Source organism: Dasypus novemcinctus, chromosome 1 (genome assembly GCF_030445035.2).
Source record: "Dasypus novemcinctus isolate mDasNov1 chromosome 1, mDasNov1.1.hap2, whole genome shotgun sequence".
NCBI lineage: Eukaryota > Metazoa > Chordata > Mammalia > Cingulata > Dasypodidae > Dasypus > Dasypus novemcinctus.
In genome coordinates, this window is record NC_080673.1 from 43,162,118 (window position 1) to 43,183,064 (window position 20,947).

Here is a 20,947-nt window from a genome sequence, read left to right on the forward strand (position 1 = left end):
TGGATCTGTGAGATTCCTGTTGTACACAAAATAACCCCTACTGATTCTTGAGCTTTTGCTGAGTGGGTTTCTCACCTGTCACCAAACCATCCTGGACATGAACACATCCCGTGTCCTTCCCAAGTTTCAGTCTCTCCCCCACCCGTGGCCCCGAGACTTAGCAGAAAGACGCGAGCAGCGGCCGGGGCCGAGCGGGTGTGCTTTCATCACATCTTTCGCAAACCGGAGACACAGAAACCTCTGCTCACCCCTGATAACTTTTTCTCAAGAAGGAGGAGTTTATTGCAGGTCGCGTACACTTGTAGAAGGCAAAATCTAACAATGAGAATGAACTACAGGGCCCACTGATTTAGAGATGAGCAGGTAAAACAAATACACTGACTATGTACAATTATTAAAAAGAGCAGGTAGTGGAAAAAGGGAAAAACTGCCAGCAGTCTTCCAGAAGGTTAAGGACAGAGGACGTCGGGGAGCACCACCCGGCCCGGGGCGGCAGGGCGTGTCCTCGCTCCTCCTCCAGCCCCTGCTCCAGGTGAAAAGCTGATGATGAAGGGCGACGCTGGTGGCTGCTCAGGACCCCTGGTTCACTCCACTCCGCCAGAAGCTGCTTGCTGAGAAGAACCCGCCTCGGCTAAGGCGACGCCACGTGCACCAAGAACCAAGACTTCCATTAAAAACCCCCAGTGGACAATTCATTAGCATTTCCTAATACATATGGGAAGGACGGGGAAAACACATCATGTCTAGTGAGGAAAGTGACCTCCTCCCCTGGCTGTGCACAGACAAACAGCCAGGGCCGACTGCCCGCCTGTGCCGCTAACTCCGGGCACCTAAAAGCACCTCTCCAGGGCGGGAACCAGCGTCCAACGAGCAGACTGTGCTCGCAGGTGCTCACTTCTTGCACAGAAAGCCAGTGCCCTCCAGCCCTGCAGCCCCGCCGCGCAGGAACGCGTCCTGCCCGTCGCACAGGAATCCACAAAGGGGCCAAGGCAGCTCCGAGTTCTTTGTAAGAAAAAAGGGACCCCTCGGAGTTTACTTAAATAAGACCGAAGTCTTGATGCATCCAACCTTTTTCTACAAAAAAAATGTATTTGATGCTGGGTAAAAGTTTCACATTCTCCTGGTGAAGCTGTAAAATGTCCGTTAAATGGAAAACACAGATGATTTAGAATGAGCCACTCCAAATATCTGTCACCAAAGTTGATGCCACAGACACACTTCCAGGAGCTGGAGGGCCGCGCCCCGGCCCCCGGGCTCGGGGCTCCCAGGCAGCGCGCAGGGTGCCAGGAAACCGCCGGGCAGGAAGGACGGAGGCGCTCTTCCAGCGAAGGGGGGGCGCCCGAGCAGGAGGGGCCCTGGGGGCGGCGGCCTCGGCCGTCTGCAGAGGGGCCGGCTCAGTCGCGGTGGCGGCGCCAGGTCCCTGCCCGCTCGCAGCCCGTGGCGGCAGGAGGGCAGGGGGCTGGGGGGGAGTCCGGAGGGGCCGGGGGCAGGGCTGCCGCCCTGGACACAGGAGGCTCCTCGGCCGAGGCAGGAACTGGCGGGAGCTGCTCCATCCCGGGTCGGCTGCTGTCTTGGCCGTGCTTGCCACAGAAAATCTGGCCCTCCTTATCTAGAGCCGTGTTCTGAGGAGAGACCAGCAGACGACAACACGTTACCTGGGCCCAGGCTCGAGTCACAGCGAGCACGACCAGAGGACACGACAGGGCATGCACAGGACTCGGAAACAGAAGAGGAGAAGCAACTCGGGGTGTCTTTTGCGACAGAGGCCTAAAAGAGAATCAACAATTTAGGGAACCTCCCCCCAAGCAATGGGCTGCATTTGACCTCTGCGCCTAGCCTGACCTGGGGAAATCCCCGGCCTGCAGGCAGGACCCGTGGTCCAGGGAAAACAAAACTCGGTGCCATGGGGCGCTGGACGGCCACCTGAGGTTAATTCTCGTCTGGCTTTGAGCTGTCCCCAGATCTTAAGCCAAAAAGGCTTAACACAATAAGCAGATGCTACAAGCGTGGCTCAGTCTCTGAAAGTTTACTTTTTGAGAGAAGGTTTTCGGTGAGCTCGAAAAATTGCTCATATGCCACACAAATAAGCCGTCTCCTTACAATGCAAGTGGATGTACGGCCTATGAAAGGCCAAGGGGTCAGATAGTGCAGTATTAATCAATTTGAAATAATTATTTGTTAAATCCCCCACTACCTCCTCACTTGCTCTTCTCTTCGGGTAAGGGTTTCTTTAGCTTTTCGCACCCCCAGAGTTTTTTCATCTCAACTCCCTCAGGGAGCACAGAAAGAGCCACAAAAATGTGAGGGAATCAACTTGCTTTCTGGCCTCAGATGGGGGTGAGACCAGGCCCTTTTCCCTTCCTGGACTCATTCTGAGCGCTTGTTGTCCCTCTGCCATCTGACCAGCTTTCCAAAGGTATGTATGGTCAGTGCCTTCTGTTCCCAGGCACCCTTAGCTGCGAGGGACAGAGAGCAAGAGGCCTTGGGTAATCTAACTACCCAGGGGGAATGCACTACAGAGGCTTTCAGCATTCTTATTTGAAAAAAAAAAAAAAGAGTACGGAGAAAGTACAACTAAACGACAAGGGCTCCTCCCCCAGCCCTGTGTGGCTGCCTTACGCACACAAAGGCCAGCTGTGGCCGCGTGCTCTCCACAGGCCCTGCTGAACTCAAGCGTTATCTAATTCCCAAGGAAAATATCAGTTACCTGGGAAAGAGGCAACTGGAAAAGCCAAATCAGAAACTTAAAAAGCTGCCAAGCTCCTATATCAGTGGAGGCCAAAGAGGCCACACCTCTGCGAAAGTGTAACGCCCACCATCTCTGAAAGCCAGGAAAGGCAGATGTGCTTTTTCCTACCACAAAATTTCTTAGGAGTAGAAGAAATGAGACAATCCCCGAGTTACTTCTCCTTTTCTCCTCCCGTGTATCAGAACAGGTCTGTATGCAGCAGCACCGAGCTTTGCCGTGCGGTTAGTACATACCATCGCCGGGGACCTAGGCAGAGGGAAGCAATGCAGGCGGCAGGAGGGCGAGAGAAGCAGGGACAGAAACCAGACTTACTTTAAACAGAAGCAACACAGTCGAAACATTTTTGTCTTTCTTAAATCAAGGAAATAAACCCAAATCATTCCCAAACTCTGACCCCTGAAAGGAAACACAAATTCTCCTGAAAGGAAGCACAAATTCCCCCGAGCGGGGAAAACCATCTTAATGGCTCCTTTCTCAAGTCTCACTAGAAGACGTAGAGCAAAGGGTTTCTTCTATTCCCTTTCCTGCCACTAGATGGCCTCTTCCAGTCACTGAGTCGGGGCTGAGCCCACCGGGGTAAGGAGCACGTCTGTCCTGCGAGTGCACTGTCCTTTCTTAAGATGCTAAGGAAAAGTCAAAGGCGATGGAAGTGTCATCCAAAACCAGAGGCGTCTTTTAAAGCAAAGTCTCATTCAATGTAATTCTCGTATCCCTAAGGCTGGCTGACTTTATACTGTCTTACTGATTAAAATGCGTCTTTACGCTAGACCTGCAGCTGGAGAAAAAGAACAAAAGCCTTCACAAAGGGACCTGTCTTATGCTGTCACTCCCCAGAACAGGCTTTTTTACCTAAGTTGGAAAACATCATTTAGCAGAAGAGTTATTGGAATCCTCCTGCTTTTCATTCACCAGCTCCAGGAAAAAGGAGGCAATGCAGCAAGCTAAGAAGGATTAAAATAAATCAAAGTTTTCCAAAGGAATGCTTGGCTGGCTGAAAGGGACATCAGTAGGTACAGAAAAACCCGCCCCGACAAGAAGCTAAGAGCCGAATGGTGTCAGAAATCTGAGACGAGCATGCAGATGTAAGAGGAGCTGAAAATTAGAGGTTGCTCTGAAGAAGCATAGTGTATTTAATACCAGGATTCTGCTTCTGGTTTTCCCAGAGTCTCAACAGGGCAAAGACTGAAACTCTGAAGTCTCTCATACTGTCAAATCAAACTGTCAAACAAAAAGCAGACAACAGCATCAACTTAACTGTCTTTACCACTAGTTAGGGTTCCTAGCCTATGCCTTTCTCACTAGAGCCTCAGGCACTAACTTCAGGGAGGGCACAAGGGAGAGACGACATAAGCCTGTAAGAGGTGACAGTATAGATAGTAAGGTGCTGTCTGTAAGGTACATGACAGTCACCCAATGATGCAACCTCAAAAACCCTTATTTTCTCTTTCTACTTATGCATCCATCTGTGGCAAACCATATTAATTTCACGTACTGCCATGAATGAGAACATACACTTACTGGAGAGTAATTCTGCTGTTGGTTTTTTAAATATAAAAACATCTAGAATTGGTTCTGAGTGCAAGAAAACACAGACAAATATTAACTAATGAAGAGGATGATGATGGCTACACAGAAGCACTGCGAGCTTCCCCCACACAACCATGCCCCAGGCCACGTCCAGAGTTGGGTGAGAATTAGCACAACTTCCACAGGGAGGTTTTCTCCTCGCCACTGCTTTTGGGGACAAGCCAAAATGCATAAGCAGGCTTTGTGGCTCTGGGGAATCGCCCCGCCAGAGGCAGGCGGTCCTGGTTTCTCTGATGGGTCATTCAGCAGTTTTTCAGAGCTAACAACCTGCAGAGTTGTGTAGGGAACATGGGGTTAGCTGGCGCCCTGTCAACACGCTCAGAATGACAACAGAACACACACTTAAACACACAGCCTTTTACAACTACCACCATATAATAAAGGGCTGTTCGTTTACACAAACATCCAGTTAAAGCCCAGAAGTTTGAAATTTGACAGGAAATGGAAGAATGGCATTGAAAGGTGACCCAGGCAATGACAGAGAACTTTCTCAAGGCCCTGGGCAGAGTCCCGTAAAGGTTCTTCCTTAGGGGACTATGAAGATTAACTAATATTCAGCTAGTGAACATTTGCATCTAACAAATCTCTCAAGGTTTTTCATTATATATCCAGTGTGCCCTTTTTTAATGTTTTCACTTTCTAAATTTTCCCAGAACCTGCCTTGTACTGCTCAAAGGCAGGGCTGCATACTACTTATCCTCTCCATCAAGGCCAGATCGCACGGCGAATCACTTGAAAATGTTCTCGTGCAGTTGGCTCAACCAAGCTGGCTCTTTTCAAAGTGTTAAAGCTGTAATCCTGACTCTCTCAGGCCTTCGGCAGCACACTACTAAAGTGGTAGGAAGACCCACAATTCAAAAGACCTTCCATGAATTTGTCACAGAGCACCCCCAAAGTCCTGCAATGTGTCAAAGCCAGTTTGGAAGCTCAAGTTTTGTCTGGAGGGAGACACATTGGGAGGGAGAGACGCAGGGGGCACGTCTTCCGGGGGGGGAACTACAGGGGAATTGCAAGGACCTCCTAAGGGCTGCGGAGACAACGCAGAAGGGAATGAGAGATGGACGAGTGCTAAGAACATGGCACGTGCTTGGCAAATACACCAGAGCACTTCATATTCAAAAGGGCAGAGGGGGGAGCGGGTATAACTCAGTGGTTTGAGCCCCTGCTTCCCAGGCATGAGGTCCTGGGTTCAATCCCCTGGTACCTCCAGGTGCCCTCATGCGCTGCCCATGCCCTTGCTGTCGGGGTGGTCAAGATGCTAAAAGGAAAAAAAAAACACCCAAAAACAGGCACCTGTCACCTCAGAAAGTCTGACTCTGACTCTGAGCTAACTCTCTGGTTCTTGCAATGGCGACTCCCCGCCTGCTCCCTGACGCCCTGAGTGGAGGGGGCAGGACTGAGGTGGCCCCGAGGCGCTGGCTGGTTTGTGCCTGGACACTGGACCAGGTGGCCAGAGGCCCGGAGCTGTCTTTATGGCCCAGCTTCTGCAAGTGCAGTTTTTGGTAATCTGACCTCACTCCAGATTACCTCAATGTGTTTTTCCTGCCCTTACTTTCCCTTTTGCTTCACTTACTTTGTTAGTTTATGTAATTTTAGTTTGTTGTGTTTATGGATTTAGGTAAACTGCTTTAAAAAAAAAAAAAACATTTGGAAGAAGGAAGGTCTAAAAACACAGGGGGATCAATGTCACTAGACTTCTCATAAAACGTTACCATTCCTGAAACTAGTATTTTTTACACTGTTCTGTTGTTTTACAAGCTCCCAAACTGTCTTTTACAAAACACTGATATTTTCATTTTTATGAAATTTGTTTAACTTTGGCTGTTCCTTATCCTAAGTCCCAAAGACTAATTCATGCCTCAAACAATCTAATTTTGAAGCCTTGAGTAGGCAGGGAGTTCTTCCCTTGGGTTAGAAATCCCACTCAGCTGGGCACCGCTCACTGGATGAGAAGGCAGAGGTGAGAGCACAAGCAGCTGCCTGGGGGGCCCCGAGCTCCAGCGCAGAGGCCAAGAGCAAGTCAGTGCCTGGGCCTCAGGGTGGCCTTGTTGGGACGGGCACCCCACCCCCCAGGCCTGGGAGTCAGGCCAGATGGGCACTTCACAGGGCAAGCCAATCCGTGAGGCGAAAACAGAGACATGGAAGGTGCCAACTTCCATGTGAGAAATTCTTGGCTCTTGACTTCAAAAGATTCAACGTGGACTCAGCAGACAGGCCAGACACCAGAGCTTTCCATGTGGGTAACATGCACTCCACCTACCATGATGATGGAGACCCCAGTGGTGGTACTGCTGTGCTTGGGGAGCGCGTTATTAAAGTGCTGCTTTAGTTTACCTGTCACCTCAGCTTGCATATTATTCTCCTGGGAGGCATCATCCTACAGAAACAAGAGTCGAAAGCAGTGATTTGGATCCTACCTTCCAGCTGCCTTTTTTGTTAACAGTCCACATCCCCTCTACCTCTTGGTAAATGGGTCCACCTTAGCCACAAGGTCAAGGAAATGATGATCTCCTTTTAATAATTATTGTCATTCAGCAGCCCCACGCTCGCAGAAAAAACCTTATCCCATCCACTCTATCCCTTGGGTCTGAGGTAGGTCAAGCAAGGAACGTGGGTCTCCAATGGCACAAAGGCGGAAATTCTTCAGGCTTCTAAGACTTTCCCCCAAAACACCACTGCCAAATAATTTAGTATAGATCCTGCCCATGGGAACATTAAAAGTAATGAACAAGTTTTCATTTTAATCAAGAATTCAGTTGTTACTCTTCACTGCTCATAAAGACATGTGGCATCTCAGAGCTACTTGGTCCAAGAGCCAAGGCACACTGCAGGTGAGCAATGGACAGATCCACAGAGGATGAACTCAGACGGCAGGATGATGGGGTAGTGGAAACTCTCAACAATCCCCATTTAATGGACCATATTTACCCTAAACCTGGAGGCGCGACCTAAGCCCAAAGAGAACCCTGGTCAATATCACACACCCTCTACCTGGCTCTGGGAAGGACCGTGTCTCAGGCTCCCCATCAGCAGGAGACCTCCTGGACCATGTGCCTTGAAAACAGAGGTAGGGGCTGTGATGGTTCGGCTAATGCGTCAACTTGGCCAGGCAATTATGCCCAGTTGTTTGGTCAAGCAAGCACTGGACTAAATGCAATACAAGGGCATTTATGGACTTTAGTCCATAAAGTCTATGGTAAATCATAGATAGCTGGTTACAATTACATCAGTCAGGGAGATTCCCATCAGCAGTGAGTGACGCTTTATCCAATCAGTTGAATGCCTTAAAAGGGGAAGTGATTCTAGCATCCAGGGAGAATTTCCCAGCTCATCTTTGGACAGCCAGTGTCTCCAGAAACTCATCAAGGTCCTTCACTGGACTTTCATCAGACCCTGGTTGCAGCTGCCTGTGGAGCCTGGACTTGTGCATCCCCACGGTCACGTGAGAGACTTTGATAAAATCTCTTACTATTGACAGGAATCTCTTGCTGATTCTATTTCCCTAGAGAACCCTGATTAGTACAGGGGCTGAAACGTGGTCACCTCTGGGGAAATCTGAAAACTCTCAGACCTTGGAACTGAGAGACAACTTAGAGAGCATCCCCTTAAATTTGCAGATGGGGAAACTGAGACCCAGGATGGGAGAATGACTGACCCAGGTCCCTCAACAGAGCAGGATCTAAAAGTCTGCTTTCTTCCAGGGTTATTTTTATGCTACTTGGTCTTGGTCTGCTGTGGAAGCTGAATACAGAACTCTGTGTACAAAAACCAGGGCAAGGAAGCACGCCCATAGAGGAGACGGCATTCGTTCACTAGGAAAGCAAGTACTTACTGACACCCAGGGGTGACTCAGGATTTGTCCTGCGGTACACCGAGCTTCAGCGTTAACCTGAAGCATTTGACTGATTAATTCCTGGAAAGAAACAAATAGAGCATGGGGAAGAGAAAAGGGGGAACACAGATTTTAAAAATGTGAGTTTGCACCAGGTCCTTTTAAGAATAGCCAGCACAGCTGCTTAACCCTGTGAACTTAAAGCTCTCCCCACCACACGGGCAGCGCTACTGCACCTCCACGCGGACACAGTGCAGCGAGAATGTCTGTCCTGCTTCTAGGTGAGCCTTCTTCCTGGGGACCAAGAGCCTGGGCTGTTATCATCATTCCACAATGTAAAAGTGCACTACTTCTCGGCAATTTGGTGTCTAATGAGTCCAAGCCTATAATCTGATGGTTTCAAGACATATTTCTTGAGTAAATGAAAGAAGAATGCTTAGGGCTTAGAGGAGCACAGGAGGGTGGTAAGGGGAAACCAGGGATGCACGCAGTCCAGCTTTTGGAATTTGGTTAAGAACTTCTGGGTCTATTCCATGGGAGGAATCAATAAAAACCCCACATTAAAAGTGAAGGAACGCCGTGCAGCCTGAAGCTGGGAGGTGGTGCAGACACACTCAGTGGGCACAGAAAGGTGCTTCACAGCCCCCTCAATGTAATGTAACCAGACACACAGGCTTATCGGGGTACCTTTGCTGAGTCTGTGATGTTATCCCAGTAGGGGGCTGGAAACTCCAGCTTCCCAGCCAAGATCTGGTCGAAGAGATCCTCCTGGAGATTGTTCTCACTAAGCCAATGACAAAGAAATGAAGAAAGAATCAAAGTCACCATTTAGTTTTTCAGCAAAACGCTCATGGGAAGGGTGAAGAGAGGAGTGCAGTCCCTTTGGCTTGGACATTTCATACCTCAACTGTGTATCTCAATTGTATTTGTGATGATAAATTGTTCCCTTTAGAAAATGAGCCCCAAAGCACATTTCCATAAGCCTGGGAGTTAAGGAGACAAAGGTTCAAGAGGAAATGGAATCCACAAGCAATGTGAACCCTCATTTGAGGAAAAAATGTCCACATCTTTCCTCCCCCATCCTGTTATGACAACCAGAGTGGAAAAGCACCAAATATGAGTCAGAGCTCCTCGCCATTCTCCTTTCCATTTTTCTTTCCAATAAAACAGTCAAACGGAAAACGGACTTTGGCCCAGTGGTTAGGGCGTCCGTCTACCATATGGGAGGTCCGCGGTTCAAACCCCGGGCCTCCTCGACCCGTGTGGAGTTGGCCATGTGCAGTGCTGATGCGCGCAAGGAGTGCCGTGCCACGCAAGGGTGTCCCCTGCGTGGGGGAGCCCCCACGCGCAAGGAGTGCGCCCGTGAGGAGAGCCGCCCAGCGTGAAAAGAAAGTGCAGCCTGCCCAGGAATGGCGCCGCCCACACTTCCTGTGCCGCTGACGACAACAGAAGCGGACAAAGAAACAAAAGCAGACAAAGAAACAAGACGCAACAAATAGACACCAAGAACAGACAACCAGGGGAGGGGGGGAAATTAAATAAATAAAAATAAATCTTAAAAAAAAAAAAAAAAAAAACAGTCAAAGATTGGGAGTGGATGTGGTTCAAGAGGTTGAGTGCCTGCCTCCCACATGGGAGGTCCCGGGTTCAGTTCCCAGTGCCTCCTGAAAAAAATAAAGACAAACAACAAGCAAAACAAATGAAAAAGCCAATTCAGGGAAGCGGATGGGGCTCAGTGGTTGAGTGCCAGCTTCCCACAAACGAGGTCCAGAATTCGATCCCTGGCCCCTGATAACTCAAAAAAACAAAACAAAACAAAACAAAACAAACACACACACACACAAAAAAAAAAACTGCCAAAGATCAATAAAACAGTGAACATGTGAAAAAGTCATAAGGAGTTGGGAATCTAGATGATGCATTCACGACAAGATCGGCTCACCCTTGGAACCCGGCTGCATTTAAGCTCAGCCTGGGGAAGGAGCCCATCCAAGGGTGGTGACTAGAAGTAACAGGCGGAGAGAAACCCGCACTGGCTGCTCCCAGCCAGGCAGTCATCCCCAGCCTGTGCTAACAGTCCCACCCACACGGCTGGTGCCCAATAAAGAAAGTTATTTGACTTCTGATGGAAGCTTCCACGGAGATGTGAAACATATCGGGAAGCATTCAGGAAGCTGGACATCCATGGCCTTTCAGAAAAGCGCATCTCCACGCCACAGGGACCCCCTCGTTGGTGGGTGCCACAGGGGCCCCCTTGCTCGTGGGTGCCACCAAGGTCACAGGGCAGAACAAAGTCACCCCCTTGCTCAGGCCACTACAAGGCCCCAGGGTAGAAACAGAAAACCCAGCATGGGCTGTCGGGATCAAGATGGAAATCCAGCGGTGCAAGTTAAGCACTACCCAGCAAGCGTGCAACATTTCTCTCTGAATAACTACAGAACCTTCCAAAGCCTCTGCTCCGAGCGTTCGCCTGGGCAGGCATCCAGCCTGCAGCAGGAGCCGCTTGCACTGGTCACCCGGCCAACTCCCTCACAGTGGGGCAAGGGCAGATGTGCACCTTAGAAACAGGCTGTTCTGGAGACAAATCCCAGGGCTGTGTGATGGTGTGGCTGCTTCTTTCCTGTTCTATTAGGAAGAAGAGAGTGTGTGAGCTCTGTGAAAACCCACGACGAGTAAGCCGCCCAGTGGAGCTGAGCCCAGCTTGTCCACGGTGCCTGGGCCAAGGGGCGAGCTGAGAAGCACAAGCCAGGCAGGACAGCCAGGCGAGCAGGAAGCCCCCACTGCTCTCCTAAGCGATGCGCTCTGAGTGCGCGCAAGCTATTTCTTTCTAGGGATCACAATGTTTTCTTTCCTTTCCACTGTTATTTTTCTACTGATTGGACTCAGCTCAACTCTCCTTCAAAATGGGCGAAGAACACACCTAAGAACACAATGAGGTTTTACAAAATCCCTAGAACATCAGAGAACTCCGGGAGACAGTGCTGGGAAAAGGTATTAAGCCTATTTCCAGGATGGTTCCCTTTACCCACCTCTCTCTAGTGCTCCTCTCCTCACCTCTTTATTTTCTTCTGGAATCTCAAATAGCTTTTTAAATGTTCTTTTGTAAGTAAATAACTACAAAGCTGGAGGCTGTGTCTGCCGCAGTCATTTATAGCAGTGAGTTCGTGGCAAAACATGGACGGTCAAAGCTTTGGGAGTTTTGGGAGGCCCCTCGCTAGAAGAGCAGAAAGCTAAAGATAAGTTATCCTCCTTAGTACAAAAAGCTGCTCAGCTTAAATCTCGACTGGATTTATTAACACACACTCTACAACCTGGCTGGATTGACTCAGAGCATTTTTAATTCTAAAACAATACAGCCTTTGGATCAAGGCACTGTAAGTCTAAAAATGTCCATTAAGAAAAGACCCCCCCCCCCAAAATAACAAAAGTTTGCAAACACTCTCTCTCCAATGACAAGTTGGCAAAGGTCAGGAAAGGTAACCTGAAAACATGGTAAGCTATTTCACAAATGATGTTCCAACATTTCATTAGTTGATGCCTCTTTTAAAGTGAACCATTAAAGAAATGGTTCACTTTAAAATGGTTCACTTTAAAAGAACTCCGTGGTTAGAAAAACAACACTTTTTGCCAGTGGCCCTAAGAATGGAACTGCTTAGGCAACAACTAAAATTTGGTTTCCTTAGTAACGATGAATCTGATGTTAAAAAAGACTGGAGGGAGAATACACATTAAGCTAAACCTAAAACCTAAAAAATCTGAAAGAAAAAAGAATGAGATGTTACAGTTGAAGAAGCTGAAACTGTGAATTCTGAGTAATCATTTTAATTAAAAAACTTGTAGTTTATTAAAGTCATCTTTTGTGTAAAACAAAACATTTTAAAATATTTGTCTGAAGGACCTTTAATACAAATTTATGTAGATAATCTTTCATGCCGTAATTATTCATCAATGTTTAAAATAGTTCTAAAATCCCTACATTTTAAATTTCTATATTATATATTATATAATCTATCTAGAATGCTATGAATATGCTTCTATAACTTATATTTAACATTACCAAATTATGCTATGAAGAGAAAATAAATTTTCTTACATTTCAAAAGTGAGCTCTCCCTGGAGTTTTATGACCTGCTTCTGAATATAACCTACCAGGACAACAGCTTTCAGGACATAGCTTTACCACATGCGATGAGCCACATTTATCCCCAGAACCCATAAAGCAGCTGCTGCCCATGGGGTAACAACCCAGGGCAAACACATACTGTTTCTATCTGCATCTCATTTTTTGTGAAAAAGTAAAAAGCAAAGTCAAATAAAAAAAATTCCAGGAAACAGACGTGGCTCAACCACTTGGGTGCCTGCCTACCACATGCGAGGTCCTGGGTTTGGATCCCAGTGTCTCCTGAAACAGAAGACAAGCAGACGCTGCCTTCCACTGCAACAAAGCTAGATGCCACCACCTCACACCGCAAAGAGCTAGACTCCACCCCCACCACAAGAAGCAGAGGCCATGAGCCAGCAGACGCCACAACCCGCAGGTGGCGGATGTGGCTCAGTCCCTTGGGCACTTGTCTCTCATGTGGGAGGTCCTGGGTTCAGTTCCCGGTGCCTCCTGGAGAAGGCAAGCAAACAATGAGCAGACAGATGAGCAAACCATCTGGGGGAAGGGGGAGATAAAAGTAAAGGGAAAAAAAAAATCTTAAAAAAAAAATTCCCAAGCAGCATTGGCAACTGGAAACACTAGAGGGAGTTGCGAACAAACATTCATCTGAAACTGATTCTGATAACCCGTTTTCAACTGATCTCGACATGGGTTAACCAATGATGTAAACTGCTGTAACTTCCCTCAGGATCACCTGCTATCAAAACACTCAATCTGTCCGCCTGTCCTTTCCTAGTTCCCAAAACAAGTAATCACCAAAATCAGCCAGGGCCCAGGTGATTGCAAAAATGGCCACAAATTATTCCCCTCCCTCTATATGCACTTATTTAATCTTCTCTCACATTTACTCTAGGCTTAGCTATTAGACTTGATGTGGCCAAAGGGACATCAACAATGTGATGCAAGCAGAGTCTTGGGAAGCGCTTGTGCAGTAGGGCCAGGAAGCGCTGTGCAGTAGGGCTGGACCACTCTCTGGCTGCTTTTGAGTATCCTGCATGCCCCATCATGTGAGCCACCTACCAATCTGCAGAATTGTTTTACACCTCTTAGCATTTGAGGTAGTTTGTTACTCAGCAAAAGCTAACTGATACATTTAGTAATCCTACAGTCTGGGTAACCCTTCTAAGCAATGACCATGATGGAAGACCATGTTGTTGATGACCAGATGGAAAGAGCTTTCTGCCCAAAGGAACCCAATCCATACCACAAGGTAATCACCTCAAATGAGACATCTTTCATTAAGCCATCTTTCATTAAGTGCTTTCCAGCTCTCAACTGAACATGCCCCCATGCTCAATTTATTCTTCTTGGTTGATATTCTTGTGATGTGTATCTTTACGTACACCATAAGGATCTCAAAGGAAAACTGGCATCTTTGCATCACACTTGTGCATACCATAATGCCAATAAAAATGTGTTGAACTCAACTGAAAAATTGGGAATTTTTAAAAGACAAATGTATTTTGTGCTTACAGATCCAATACTAGACTATAAACACCATGACCACAGGGATTATGTTTTGTTGACCACTTTATTCCTAGTACCTGCAATACTGTTCAGCACACAATAGCTACTCAATAAATTGTTGTAAAATGAACAAAGAACAGACTTAAAAGGAAAAGAGTTCCAGAAAAATCAGAAGAAAATGGAAAATGCATCATTAGATGAGGCTCTAATTCAAAGTTATTTGCTCCCAAGAGGCTGATGAAATGGATCAGAACAGGAGCTGTGGCCAAACCCCTCAATCACCCCGCTCACCCCAAATCCCCCCACACTGCCTGGCTAGTGGTACACTCTGTGCCTCTGCCAGCCCGTGACCACCTCTGCTCCCAGCAGGGCGTGCTTACCAGGAGCCGGTCGGTCCGGCCCCAGTCCTGTTTGTGCTAGATGCACTTGTAATTGGACTTCTCAAATGAATATTATTTGAACTAATGAACTAAGTTGAAAAAGAAAGAGCCCTTGAGTCTCTAAGTTTAATGCCTTGGAAGACCACATTAAAGTGAGATGTTTAAAAAAACTGATGTCAAATTAAGTAAGAGAGACAACTATCAAGAATTGGAAAAGGTTCATCTGAAAAGATTCAGACACTTCATGAGGATCTTGCTCCACTCTAAAAAGACTGAGACTGGAAACTGCAGACACAGCACCATGGGTGTGTTTTATAAATTAATGACCCCAAGGAATGCAGAGCAGAGGCTGTGGACTCCCACCAAAAGTTTGGTCAATTTATATACTTCTTTACTGATGCATTTACTTACTATACCCGGCTTCTGGACCTGACTGTCAGGAGAAAAGTGTCTGCTTCCTGATCAAAGGGAGATAATTTACAATCCAGATGTTGTCACTCAAAGGGAAACTGACCTTCGGAACGGTGGGAACCCACAGAGAAGTATGTATGTGATCACGCCTGCTGCCCAGACGTCCACCTTCAGGCCGTAGCTGGGGAAACAAGGTGGGAAGGGAGGGGAGAAGCAGGCCATTACTCACCCAACACGCCCAGGAACCGTCCACGCTACTGAGTACTGACTTGTTGGTCAGGAGAAGGGGTCTTTTCAGTGTCAAAATTGCTCATTTCATGCACAGGGATTAATTACCCTTTGCACAAAGGTGGCTGCTTTCCCCCCAGACTAACCGTGATCGAGCCTGGCCCTGAGACAACTGTCAGGCCTCGGGCTCTTGGTCCTACGAGCACAACCTAGTTCTGAGGACAGAGTCACCTGCAGGCAACTGTTTCTTTCTTCTCTCCCCCCCCCCACCTACCTTCATGTGAGGCAATGGCAACAACAAAAATATACCTTTTCCCGTCAAAGTTAAAGCACGAACCTAAACTATCAGGAGTCTCACCCAGTTTCAGCAATGATTTCCGGAGCCACGTAAGTCGGAGTGCCACAGACTGTGTACAGTGGTCCTTCCACCACAGTAGCCAGCCCAAAGTCTCCCAGTTTCAAAGACTTGGTTCCATCAGGATACTCACATACCTGGAACAGAAACCAGCCAATTGGTTTTGTTTTTCCTCAAGGATTTGCAAAAGAGCCTGTAAAACTAGGCAGAGAGGACATAGGTAGATTTACTAATAAACTAAAAAAAAATCTTTTTTTGTGATGTTAACATCCTGATTGATCTTTGTGTTTTAGAGCTATAATTTTTCTCTTCGGAGATCTTGCATGATTGTGAAACTCGAAAAAAATATTTTCTACCTTTGCAGAAAGTTCCCAACCTAGGAGTACAATAAACCCACTTGCTTGCCTATAGAGCAGTTAAGGGTGTAGGGGCTGACTTCCAGGAAGATGGGATCAGAGTAGGTAGAAAGGCTCAACTCTCAGAAAAACAATAAAGGAAGGGGAAAAAAAGCTGTCTGAGGGAGTTGCTTGGGGATCTGCAGGCCAGCAGAGTGCTGCACATCCTCCAAGAGGGCGAGGGACTGGTGCGCAAAGAAGTCAAAATGAAAACCATTAGTCCCTGCAGCCAGGAAAGACATCCATCCCTGACAGTCAAGGCAAACTGCCTGGATAAAACCGGAGGCTCACTGCAGCCAACTGAGAGGGGAAGAGACATCTTCCTCCCCAGGAAGAGGGAAGGTGCAGCGGAGAGCAGAGTGGTTTCTCTTCAGTGAGTTTGGCCAGCAGAGTCCACTTTGAATCTCAGCTCTGGAGAGAATCATAGGCAAGTTGATGTTGAAAGAGACACCTCCATGGAAAGATGTGGTGACATCCCCATCTGCTGGCCAACTGGGAAATCACAAGGAGAAAAAATGTTTTTTGGAGTCTCTTGTCCCAGACTCCCTGGTTTGGATTATGGTCCCCATTAGTGAGTCCCTGGCCCTATTTTGGTAAATTAAGCTGGATATTTTAAAGACTTAGAATTAGTTGAACCAAAAATCAAAGAAGAGCTGTGAAACAAAACCACTAGGCAAGTGGGAGTGGATGTAGCCCAAGCGGCTGAGCACCTGTTTCCCATGTACGAGGTCCTGGTTGGACCTCAATACCTCCTAAAAACAAAACAAACAAACAGAAAAACTAACTCTCATTGGGCAGTGGATGTAGCTCAGTGGTTGAGTGCCTGCTTCCCATGTACGAGGTCCTGGATTCAAACCCTGATACCTCCTAAAAAACAAACCAAAAAACCACTAAGCAAGAGCGAGAAATTGACTGCCAGAGTAAATTTACCAACATATTCAGATGTCTAGACATCAGCAAAAAATTACAAGCTATACTGAGAAACAGGAAGAGAGAAAGGAACAAATCAAAAATTCTGATGAGACCCAGGATTTAAGATAATTAATCAATGATAATCACACAAATCTCCTAAATCATTCAAGGAGTTGAAGGTAAATATGGATAAAGAGATTAAGGATATTAAGATGACACTGGGTGAGCATAAAGAACAATTCAAAAGCCTGCAAAGAAAATTAACAGAGCTTATGGGAATGAAATACACAATGGATGAGATTTAAAATACTTTAGAGGCATATAACAGCAGATTTGAATAGAAAGAAGGTAGAATTAGTGACTTGGAGGACTGAGCATCTGAACTTGAAATAATGACTGAAAACTTCCCAACCCTTCTGAAAGACATAAATACCAATATTCAAGAAGGACAACACACCCCAAACAGAATAAATCCAAATCAACCTATTCCAAGACACCTACTGTTCAGAATGACAAATTTCAGAGATAAAGAGAAGATTTTGAAAGCAATAAGAGAAAAGCAATGCATCACAAGCAAGGGAATCTCAATAAGACTAAGTGCCGATCTCTCATCAGAAATCATGGAGGCGAGAAGAAAGTGATATGATATATTTAAGGTACTGAAAGAGAAAAACTGCCAGGAAAGAATTCTTTATCTGGCAAAACTGTCCTTTAAAAATGAAGGTGAGTTTAAAGACTTCATAGACAAACAAAAACTGGGAGAGTATGTTATCAAAAGACCAGATTTATAAGAGGTACTAAAAGGAGTGCTACAGCCTTGAAAGGAAAAGACAAGGGCAAGAGACTTGGAGAAGAGTGTAGAAATGAAGATTATTTGGAAGGGTAACTTAAAAGGTAAAAGACAGACAACAGTAAGATACAACAAAGGAAAGCCAAAGGATAAAATGGACAAAGTAAGTAATGCCTTTACAGTAATAACACTGAACATTAATAGATTGAATTCCTAATCAAAAGACATAGAATGACTGAATGGACAAAAAAAATATGAGCCATCTACATGCTGTCTACAAGAGAGTCACCTCAGACATAAGGACAAAATCAGGTTGAAAATGAAAGGTTGGAAAAAGATATTCCATGCAAATAGTAACCAAAAAAGATCTGGAGCAGTGATACTAATTATCAGACAAAACATATTTTAAATGCAAAACTGTTATAAGGGTGGAGGGCTGCTTAGCTGGTGTGGCTTCAGAGCTGCCACTAAGGCTAGGAGTGGTGAAACTGACCTGTGTTGAGTTTTGACTGTGTGTGAGTACTTGGAAGCCTATGAAATAGTATTTACAGAGTGTCCACCAATGTACTGGGTGTTCTCCAAAAGACCTGCCTGCTTAATTTAGAAATATTAAATTCTAATGAGGGAGGTGGGAAGGTTGTTAGAACTCTGGACAATGATGAAATATATTACAAAATGAAAAACCTTGTAAGTTTTAGAAAGAAAATGAACTTTGACACCCTCCCCCCCCCCATTTGTTTTCTGGTTGTTTGACTTTGGACAGTCATTTAACTGCTCTGAGTATGCGTCTTCATCTGTGAAATAGGAATAATAACAGTACCTTCTCCATAGGGTTGGTTTGAGGATGAAATGAGGGTAAACTTGGAACAGGGCTTCCTTTCCTGGAAGGATTGACTTTTTAGATTAAATAGTTATAATGGAAAATGCTAGTGAAGATTTGAATGTTTATAATTAAATTGAATCATCCTGTCTAGAAAGCATTTCTACAACATGTATCAAATTTCCTAATACTAGTTATTACATTGGATCCAGTAAATCTACTTCTAAGAAAGTAGCCTAAGGGAAGAAAGATGGTTTCAAAGCTTATACACAAGGATGCCTACCTCAGAACTCAGCTACGATTTTTAAAAACTGGAAGCAGCATAAATGATAATAGGGCAATGACTTAGTAAATCATGGTACATCAAGATAATAATTACACAATTCTAATAATTATGTTTCAAGTAAATATTAATCATATGAGAAAATAACCCCTATGTGCACAAAATAAAAAGGAATATTCCAAATTGTATATACAGTATAATACAGCAAAAATGTTGTTTATCTTTAAGTGGTAGCATTAAGGAGTACTTTCATTTTCTTCTTTATACTTTTCAGCAGTTTCCAAAATGTTTACAATGAGCATGTATTAGTTCCACATTAGGTAAATCTAATTTTATATATAAGCAAACATTCCTTACAGGATAAAAAGTCAGAAAGTTATATTCTAAATGGATAGTTTGGAAGACAAGCAAGTATTTTTGAGAGCCTAGCTTAGATTCCACTAAGTAGTCTTTATCCAGCTTGTATTTTCTGTTTGTCTCTTCAGTCTCCCTTTCTCTATTTTTATATTTTAATCATATTTAGTTTGCTTTTCCTATTTTCCTATAACTGAAACAGATTTTCATCCCAACCACTATATATTGAAGGAAGAGAAAAACTGAAAAAAAAAAAAAGAGGTGTTTTCAAGATAAGCCTGTTTAACAACATCATCCATTAGACTGATACATAATGAGGGGGAGTATTTATACAGTCATCAATAAAAAACATCAAGAACCTCAGCGTCTCCCCAGCCAATGATCCCTAATCTTCACAGAAACTTTAAAAGTATGAAACTAATACTCCTTCCTTATCTTTGATATCTCATCAGTTTGATAAGAATATTTTCACATTAGTATTTTAATAACTTCTTCCCTATTTATATACTAAATACACATATCCAGCACACATCTTTATAACTTTAAAATAAGTTGTAATGGTGAGGATTTTGAGCTGCTCGCAGATATTTATAATTCTGAGTCATTCCACAACAGAGCAGAAACATATTCAAAACTATTATGATTTAGCCTAAAGCAACAGAAACCAGATGCTTAGTCATGCCACAGTCTTAGGATGACTTCCCATTCACTACATTTAGTGTAAACATTAATGAGAACAATCTGATACAGAGAATAGAGTTAGAATTTATGATGCATTTACCAAAACCCAGACTTCAGAAATTCCCCCAAGTAATTTCAATGATAAGAATGTTATAAGCAACATTTTCTAAATGTCTGTATCATGAGAGTAAAAAAAGTTTTATTAATGTCATTGTTATTTTGTTTTTACAACTTAAAAAATATACTCGTTAGGCACATTTTTGAAAAATAGCGTTTGTTTTAAACATTCAATTTAGAGATGCCCAGGGGTATTCAAGGGCCGTTGTCAGATACTCAGAAGTCCCAGAAGTCCCGTTTTTCACATCCGTTATAAGGAATTTATAGTCAGATGTAGGAGCACAAATAGAAAGAGACTGAACAGTCTATAATCGCTGAATTATGTCTGGGCAAGTGGTCCTCCTTGGCTAAACATCAAAAGGGACATGTCAAAAGGGGTAGACAAGCCTGAAATCATAACATTTTATCTGATTCATCTCTCCCCAGTGCTAGACATGCAGGCAAATACGTGAAAGAAAATATGAGTACATTTCAAATCTTAGCTGGAGATTCTTTTCAAAGCAGGAAAAAAAACCCATATAGGAATTTGGCATTGCTTTAAGAAACCCATTTTAATAAAGATGTGAATAAATGAATAGGAGCTCCAAAGGCCTTCTGGCAGAGTTCAGTTCTCCCTGATAATTGACATTTTCACAGGACCTTGGAGATTTCCACATTCTTTCATACATTATCTCACTGGACTTCTATCATCACCCCACAGGGCAAAGAGGAAAAGAACTGTCTCCACCCTACAGAAAGGAAACTGAGGCATAGAAAACACATGTTATTAGTAGGTGGCCAAGCTGGAATTCTAACCACTGTACCATTCTGCATAGATACTGTCTCTGAAAAAAATATGGGTAATCTCTCAGAAACCTGACTATGGCCTTGAATACAGATTTTGAGTGAAACCAAAAAATCTCAACCATGGGAACTCTGATCCTGCAGTGTTCAGATGCCTCACCACAGGCTAAGAGATGTTTCTGTCTAAAGTTGCTCTTAGAATGCAAAAATAAGAAATGTGAGGAAGAAATGCAGATACCGTATACAAAGTGAATACCGCATGTTCGACAAATAAAATGTCAACATAATGATTTAGAAGGACTTCAAATATGAGAAACCAATCCTCTTCTCTCCCCCTGTCCCCAGAACTCCTCAAAAAGCTGAATTTATCACTGGTCTCTCACGGTAAACTCCAACAGGGCACTGCCAGGTTGTAACTCACAGCATTTATGGCCACCCCTGTGCTCCCTGACACGGCAACCCATACATCTCTGCTGGCAGGGCCTTAAATTACGACCCTGCTACCAGAGAAGGGGATGAAAATCAGATGTCTGAGTGCTCTCATGTTTAAAAACTGAATTAGTTGTTAGAGCAGGAAGAGGCTGACAGACACGCTGGGCATTTACTTTTTAGTGCCTCAACAGTATTTTCTCATCCCTGGC

The 20,947-nt window shown here is 44.9% G+C and overlaps 1 protein-coding gene across 10 annotated transcripts in view; it reads right to left on the bottom strand.

The window, feature by feature from the left end:
- Window positions 1-254: 254 nt before the first annotated feature.
- The window catches only part of DCLK2 (doublecortin like kinase 2), a 187,030-nt gene continuing 166,337 nt past the window's right edge, over window positions 255-20,947 (bottom strand). For 4 of the 10 annotated variants that reach the window (XM_004469813.3, XM_004469816.3, XM_004469814.3 and 1 more), the window contains 6 exons: window positions 15,175-15,308; window positions 14,692-14,769; window positions 8,856-8,952; window positions 8,169-8,249; window positions 6,597-6,713; window positions 255-1,622 (listed from right to left, as the gene is read on the bottom strand). In XM_004469813.3, the coding sequence (XP_004469870.2) occupies window positions 1,395-1,622; window positions 6,597-6,713; window positions 8,169-8,249; window positions 8,856-8,952; window positions 14,692-14,769; window positions 15,175-15,308 (735 nt within the window). In that variant the 3' untranslated portion in view covers window positions 255-1,394. Of the gene's footprint in view, window positions 1,623-2,982; window positions 3,968-6,596; window positions 6,714-8,168; window positions 8,250-8,855; window positions 8,953-14,691; window positions 14,770-15,174; window positions 15,309-20,947 lie in introns of all 10 variants that reach the window. The other 6 variants (XR_188638.4, XR_011648537.1, XR_011648536.1 and 3 more) reach the window with 3 other exon arrangements.